The sequence below is a fragment of the Delphinus delphis genome, chromosome 2, assembly GCF_949987515.2.
Source record: "Delphinus delphis chromosome 2, mDelDel1.2, whole genome shotgun sequence".
NCBI lineage: Eukaryota > Metazoa > Chordata > Mammalia > Artiodactyla > Delphinidae > Delphinus > Delphinus delphis.
In genome coordinates, this window is record NC_082684.1 from 63,584,645 (window position 1) to 63,592,638 (window position 7,994).

Below are 7,994 nucleotides of genomic sequence, written 5' to 3' on the forward strand. Positions count from 1 at the left end.
TTAGCCAAAAGATGCAGGAATGCATTTTGTTTGGGTTTTTTTTTACAGTGCTTTAAGATTTGAAATTTTTCACATCAAAATCCATTTTCCGATTTTTTTTAAACAATGGAATATCAGTGCTGAACTCCAGGTGCTACTTGGCAAAAATTGTCTGAGCTGAGTGTGGGGGACATACTCTCTCAGTCAGAGATGCCACCACTCCCTCTTGGACTCACATGGCCGGCTTCGCTCATCTGTGAAAACTGCCTGGCCCCTATAGGAAGGTATTTGAGAACAAGACCCTTTAAAACTGTGACTCCCTTTAAACTGCAGGATTTATTGCAGCAAAAGAAACCCCTGAAGGCTTTGACAATCTTATTTTCAGGTCACCACAAATGAAAGTCCTGACAGCTGCTTTTCTGTGGGGAAAGTTCCAGAGCTTGGGAGCCCCAGGTTCTGACAGGGGTGGACGGATGCAGTTGCTAACCACAAGAGGAAAGAAAACTTAGCCTGGAATGGGAGGCAAAATATAAATTCAGAATTTCACAGTAGGGCCTCCATCAGCAGCATGCCTGACTCGCTTGCTCTCCAGGGCTCTGTCACAGCTCCTCTCTCTTCCAGCCTGGCTGCAGTGAGCCACGGGCAGCCTTCTTCAGGAGTTTGGTTTGCTGGGGCTAAAACAATTTTTGGCAACTGACACAGGACACCCTGCCCATGATGTTTTAAGAAAAGCCAAATATGTTGGACCACCTGGTTGAACTTATAGAAATATCTCCATGCTGCCAGGCCACTGGGCACCCCAGGCAGAAGGTTCAGTCCACGCTGTGCATCTCCCACCCAGGAAGAGTGCACAAGGTGCCTGCAATCACACCAGGCCTTGATGGTGCTCCTTTTCCCACAGGGATGCTCCTGCCCCCACTGCCGCAGGGGGGCATAACCTGGCCATCCTGTCCTTCCCTATGGCTGTATCCTGTGCAGCTTCAAGGTTAACTTATTCATTCTTTTGCCTTTTGCATTTAAGAAAAAAAAAACAAAAATGGGAATTTCCGGGCGGTCCAGTGGTTAGGACTCCAAGCTTTCACTGCCAGGCCCTGGGTTCGATCCCTGGTCCAGGAACTAAGATCCCGCAAGCCGCAATGGTGTGGCCCAAAACAAACCAAATAAAGCCAAATGACATTAAAAGGCTTTAACATCTTTAAAATGGTCAAGATTAGCTAAAATGCTTGACAATGAGGTAGGGAGAACTCTAAGTGTGCAAAGGTCTTTCTAAACCAACAATCAGTTTTGCTGTCTTCTGCTCCATCTGTTTTCTGATTTCCAAGTATGTTCTCTACCACCCAAGTTGTAATGTTTGTTGATTTAAACCATATAGAGCATATGATAGAGGGAAATCTTGTTGGATCACGTTATTCAAAACTGTCTCCCAGGTTGCAGAAAAACAAAAGGGACCTCCCTGGGAATCCCCACCACAGGGACAGGTCATCAAGGCTCAGCACCTCCCAAAATTTCCAAAGCGCCATGATAAATCAGGGAATGCCTGGACCTGACTTTTACCACTAGGTGTCACACTAAACAATCAGGAATAAAGACCACCAATTGCCCAAGGCCTTCAGCTACAGAAAGCCATCACAGCAGGTGCAAAGAAAACTTATTCCTGAGATACTTTTGACTTAGGCATGATTTTTTTTTCAATGATCATTTTTAAACCTGCAGCTAATAATCGTCTTCTAAGGTATCCTTTATAAGTGGGAATTCAGAGTTTGATATTTCTGTGCCTTTTTTATAGGTGTGAATACCCCAGATGGGGGAACATCTACCCTCTATTTTACCTAACAACTGGAGTAGAAAATACCTTGCATATCTTCCAAATTACAGTGTATTCAGTCTCATTTTCACAAGGTGTTTTCAAAAGTGTTAATACCATGACTGCTTTGCCCAAATGATTACTATGTTGGGATAGAAATTAGATAAACTGCCATGGGATGCCTAGGTAAATTTCTCTGCATTTCAGTTTCTTTTTAGGAAAGTAGGAACAATAGTTCTTACTTACAGGATTAGTTCTGAGAACGAACAATGTGTTGCAGAAAGTGTTGGAGCCCTTCAAAAATTTATACTGTGATATTTCTAAGAGACATGGTTACCCTTAGCAAAGTTACACAAGCATTTGTGGTCAATGCAATTTTTAATCTGGGGAAAAAATCTAAACAGCATTAAATCCAATCTCGTTATTATAAAAGCAGGTATCCCATAGCAAAGGTAGCTACTCTCTCCAACTAATACGCAGTTAATTAGAGGTAGAGCTGGGAATTGAGATCTCCTACTTAGAGTTCTCGTTCCGCCTTGCCTAATAATTATGTATTTGTATATCACTTGCCTGCAGAGACATGCGGTGTCTACCCCTGGGAAGTTTTCATTTTAGTATGTGACCATTACTACCCTGAAGGTTTATTTCTTGATTTTACTTTTTTTCCCCTCATATTTTGTCTCTCACCCACATTGGCCCAGATTTCCTACATTCGGATATTGAGGGTAGGGGAGTGGGGAAAGGGGAGATGAGGAGAGGTGAAGGGTTGGTTAGTACACAGCCAGTCAAGTTGAAGACGATTGCAATAATCACCAGAAATCTCTGCAAAACTATAGAGGCTTCCTAGGGTGCATTCTGAAGAACGCTGACCCAAGTTGCTTTATTTTGCCTGGACCAGTTCTAGAAACAGATGAATGCGTTCCTCTCATTGGCTAGGAGATGGGGGTGGGGCAGAGAGCATAAGTTCTATTTCTGCAGATGAGACCCGAGGATGGTGAGCCTCCAGTGGCTACCCATATGGCGTGGATAGGTCCAGCTGCTGTCCTCCCCCAGGCAGGAGAGCAAGGAGCCAGCAGGGGCAGGATGAAGGCCACGCTGGGGCTGCCTTGAGCTCCTGCAGTATCCCTGGCAGTTCCTTTCTTAGCCAACCTTAAGGCCCAATCTTGGATAAGGCACTACTCAACCCATTCTTCAGCCACCTTCTCCAAATACTTCTGGAAAGTCACCCAGCTGGGCACCCAGAAGTAGGTTAAAGATCTGTTCTCTGCAGCAGCACAGTGCAAATCAGGGAAAATGACCTCAATAATTATTTTGTTATGGCAAGGTGTCTACAACTCTACTACAAAGATTAACGCCTTGCTTTCCTTGAAAAATATTATGGTCATATTCAGCATTTTCCCGCATACAGGGCAGAGTGCTTGCCCCTCCCCCAGTCAGCAGGATTGTTAATCCCGAGGAAATGATTTGAGGGTTCTCCAAGCATTTAGGTTTTCAACGCCAGAACTTTCACAACTTCTACCTGAGTGGGGGGCTGGGAGCTACACGTCCCTGCACTTCCAAGAGCCTGGTATTGGCAGGAACGCAGAGGCAGCCGCCAGTGCGTCCTTCCTGCAGAGACGTCTGGGGAAGTGAATCCCTATACCCAGCCAACATTTCCACGCGCGTCTTCAAAAGATCAAAGAAAAAATTTTTAAAAAACCGGAGACCTGCAGGTCTGCAAACCCCAACAGAGGACCGCCCTGCAGGCCTGCGTCCTTGGGATCTCAGGAGCAGACGACCCCAAATCAAATCGATCATGGGAAACCCCAGGGAAAGAAGGTTTCTTTGCAGAGGATCAGGATTACTGAGTGCAGGCTGCAGGGAAGTACCGGGGGAGGGGGCCCGGTCGGGAGGACTTTCCAGCCACTCAGCGTTCATCAAAAAGTTCCCTGTACATGACCCCAGTGGCTCATCGCAGGGAGTTTCTCTGATGAACCCGGGAGCGGGGTTTAGGCTTCTTTTTCCCCCTAGCAGAGGACGAGGCCAGTTCTCTTTTCTGGTCTGACTGGCTTGGAAATTCCCCGCGCCTGACCCCGCCCCGGAGAAATCCCCTGCCAGCGTTTATAGGGCGCCGCGGCGGCGCTGCGGAGCCCACAACAGTCCGAACCCGTAGTCCCGTCGGTCTGCGACACCGCGAGCAGCCAGTGCGCCGCGCAGCCCTTGGCCCGCGCACCTGGGGAGCAGCGCCCGAGCCCTCACCGCGCCATGTTCCAGCCCGCGGAGCCCGGCCAGGAGTGGGCCATGGAGGGCCCCCGGGACGCACTCAAGAAGGAGCGGCTGCTGGACGACCGCCACGACAGCGGCCTGGACTCCATGAAGGACGAGGAGTACGAGCAGATGGTGAAAGAGCTAAGGGAGATCCGCCTCGAGCCTCAGGAGGCGCCGCGCGGCGCCGAGCCTTGGAAGCAGCAGGTCACCGAGGACGGAGACTCGTAAGTGTCGCGGGCCCGGGTGGCGGGGCCGGGCGGGGTAGCCGGGCCTGCAGCCCGAGGCGCGGGGCCTGCGCTGCGGCGGCGGACCGGGGTCTGTGCACCGACCCGGAGGCCGTGCAAAGGTGCACGGCTGCGCTCGGGGACTGGGAGATCGGGGCGGGTTCCCGAGGCCGTGGTCCAGCAGCTCTGCCTTGCAGCCGCGCATACACACAACACACACACACACACACCACCCCCCTTGCGGGTCCCCTCGGCCGGGGGCGGGCCTGCGGCGGGGACCCTAAGTCCCCGCTTGCATAAGGGGGGCGGGAGTTTCTGCCCCGCTGGCAGGCGCCAAGCGGCTGGGAGGGGAAGTACAGGGCGTTCCGGCCCGGCGAGAGGGCTGGGCGGTCTGGCCGGCGCCCGCCGCCTAAGTGGGGGGGCCCGGAAAGTCCCTGGGCGCCTGCCAGGAACACTCAGCTCATAATAACCTCGCGGAAAACACCGCGGCCTCGGCCTCCAGAAACCCCGACCTTGCGCAATCCCCCGCGGGCCGCGCCTCCCTGAGCCTCACGCAGCGCACTCACCAGCCCTGCGGGGTTTTCCCTCTCTTCCCCTCAGGTTCCTGCACTTGGCCATCATCCATGAAGAGAAGGTGCTGACCATGGAAGTGGTCCGCCAAGTGAAGGGAGACCTGGCGTTCCTCAACTTCCAGAACAACCTGCAGCAGGTGCGCTGCTCGCCCGGCCCCGTGCCTCTCTGACCCCGTGATAAAGCTGGATCTAGCTCAGCTCTTCCCAATGATTTCTAAATTAACAATTCCTGGTCATTATCTGACCGGACCTTTTACAGCTGAATCAGCCAACGTCCTAGAGAGGACAGAAAATTCCATTGATTTGGGGAGGCCTTTATGAAGCCCACCTGGGGCCTCTAGTATTTTGCCTTTTGCCCCTTGTACCTCCCTGGGAGGAGCAGTACCCACCACCAGGATTTCTCTTGGGCTTCAAGGGAACACAGCCTGTAGGCTGGATCCATGGCTTATGCTTTCTATCCCTCTTCTGTCTGTAGACTCCTCTCCACTTGGCGGTGATCACCAACCAGCCAGAGATCGCTGAGGCACTTCTGGAAGCTGGCTGTGATCCTGAGCTCCGAGACTTTCGAGGAAATACCCCCTTACACCTTGCCTGTGAGCAAGGCTGCCTGGCCAGTGTGGGAGTCCTGACTCAGCCCCGCGGGACCCAGCACCTCCACTCCATCCTACAAGCCACCAACTACAATGGTATGTCTGGCTGCCCTGCCCATCAGAGGGCAGGTGACATGGGGAAGGGAGAGGTGGGCCGACTTAAGGAGTCCGAGCAAGGTTTAAACTCTCAACATGTGAAAAGCTGAGAACACATGTATTTATAATGGCCTATCTGATGCCTTACTAAAGTCTATCCAGAACCCAGATTCTGGGTTCTTCAAATTCAGAAGAATTTGTCCCTTAAAGGAATAGGGGGAAGGTTCTGCTTGAGAAGTGAGGGTTGAAACAAGGGGTTATATTTTCTTACTTTTGGTCTTCTAGGTCACACGTGTCTGCATCTGGCCTCTATTCATGGCTACCTGGGCATCGTGGAGCTGTTGGTGTCCTTGGGTGCTGACGTCAACGCACAGGTGAGTGCCTCACGCCTTCAGATGGAGTGCATCAGGCTCCCAGCCCTCCTCCATATGATTCCGTGCTTTTGTTGCAAGCAGAAACCCCAAACTCAGCCATAAGCCTCTCAAATTCCTTTTGGTTTCAGGAGCCCTGCAATGGCCGAACTGCCCTCCATCTCGCGGTGGACCTGCAGAATCCCGACCTGGTGTCGCTCTTGTTGAAGTGTGGGGCCGACGTCAACAGGGTCACCTACCAGGGCTACTCCCCGTACCAGCTCACCTGGGGCCGCCCAAGCACCCGGATACAGCAGCAGCTGGGCCAGCTGACCCTAGAGAACCTTCAGATGCTGCCCGAGAGCGAGGATGAGGAGAGCTATGACACGGAGTCAGAGTTCACAGAGGATGAGGTGAGTCCCGATTAACTTGTGCGTGGCTCTGCAAAATGGAAGAAGAGAGGCCATTCTCCCTCTACCTTCTCAGGCCCCTAGGGCTCCTCCTTATTCTGAGGGTCTCGACATAATGAGGCTCTCAAACTTGAGAGTCCCTAAGCAGTATCCCAAGAGTATGTCTTTTTCTTTGGTTTTTTTTTTGCTCTTTCTGAAGGAGAGGATCCTTAAAGGAAAACTCCCTCAGTCCAGGAAGTTAATTTATATTCAGGTTATAGAGGGAGTCTAAGAATACTTGAGTTATTTCCAGTAGCAGCCCTCACCATCATCCCAGTACCCTTGGCAAAGCTCTGGAAGTTTAACCTACCTTATTTTCTCTTTTTAGCTGCCCTATGATGACTGTGTGCTTGGAGGCCAGCGCCTGACGTTATGAGCTTCGCAAAGTGTCTAAAAGAACGTGGACTTTGTATATTTGTACAAAAAAAGAGTTCTATTTTTCTAAAAAAAAAAAAGAAAAAAGAAAAAAAAAAAGGATATACTTATAACCACACCGCACACTGCCTGGCCCAGAACATTTTACTCTGGTGGATTAGCCCTTATTTTGTTATTTTCGTGAACTTTGGAAGAGGGGCAAGAAGGATCATTGGAATTCAGAGAAAACCTCTTTTTAATGTCACCTTTGGTGGAGTTTTGAGGAAAGGTTATTCAAAATTTGATGAAAGGACTATATTTTATTTATTGTGCTTTTCAGTTGAATCACCATGGATTCAATGGCTGGGCCCAGTTGTATGGAGTAACATGTAACAGGTGTGTTGTTAAACCTGTCAGTGAGGTGGGGTTAAAAGTCGCTACCTGTCAAGGTTTGTGTTACCCCCTGTAAATAGTGCACATAGTGTATTTTGTTGGTAATTATTTTGGTACTTTTAAGATGTATATTTATTAAACAGATTTTTACAAACAGCATTATCGTGATCACTTCCTCTGGGCTGCTGTCGGGCTCCTACACTGAGAGTCATTCGATCCCCAGGTGGAGGCGGAGAGTTGTGTGGGAGAACTCACCACAGGCAGCCACGGAACCCTTTCAGAGAGCAACTTCTCCCACTGTCTACACCAGCCTCCCAGCCAGGCTTTGCAGGCGGCCGGGGCCCCGGTGCGTGGGCGGGAAGGCTGTTGCATGGTTATAGGAAACACCATTTTCAGGCCACTTGGTCTACAGCTGGAAGGTTCTTTATTGTCACCTGCTTTCATCTTCTTGATTTAAACTATTCCAGGACCTTACTTCTGCTTTAGGAAATTATTTTGGCCAAGAGGAGTATGCTGAATTCACATTTTCTAGAGCTGGTGAAAGATCTCCCCTATGATACTGGAAGTTCCTGAAGACATGGGCTTAGGAATAGGACTGCACTGACAAGTGTTAGCAGATGCCCACCTCTGAGCCTCTGTTTCCTTGTTTATAAACTGGGCTGTCTGAAAAACTGCACAAGGCTATCCACGTAAAAAGTATAGTGGAGTGCCAGGCCCACAGTACTAAAGAAAAATACAAGCCATTGCACAACATTCTGTATTTCACATGGGAAGGAACCAGTCCAGAGAGAATGTCCTGTTCAGGGTCACCTTGTAGGACAGGCAGGTGGTTAAGTTAGTTGATACACTCTTGTCTTCAGGTGGTTAACAGCTTTTAAACGCCATCCACCTAAAAATCAGCCTCTTTTACTGTTATCAGCTGAAGTGTAAAATTGA

At 50.0% G+C, this 7,994-nt stretch overlaps 1 protein-coding gene across 1 annotated transcript; it reads left to right on the plus strand.

The window, feature by feature from the left end:
- The first annotated feature begins 3,795 nt into the window (after positions 1-3,795).
- NFKBIA (NFKB inhibitor alpha) lies at positions 3,796-7,217 on the plus strand. Its single transcript, XM_060004678.1, has 6 exons — positions 3,796-4,254; positions 4,855-4,963; positions 5,302-5,512; positions 5,798-5,886; positions 6,015-6,275; positions 6,640-7,217. The coding sequence occupies exons 1-6, from the start codon at positions 4,028-4,030 to the stop codon at positions 6,685-6,687; spliced, it is 945 nt and encodes a 314-aa protein (XP_059860661.1). The 5' UTR covers positions 3,796-4,027; the 3' UTR covers positions 6,688-7,217.
- The last annotated feature ends 777 nt before the right edge of the window (positions 7,218-7,994 follow it).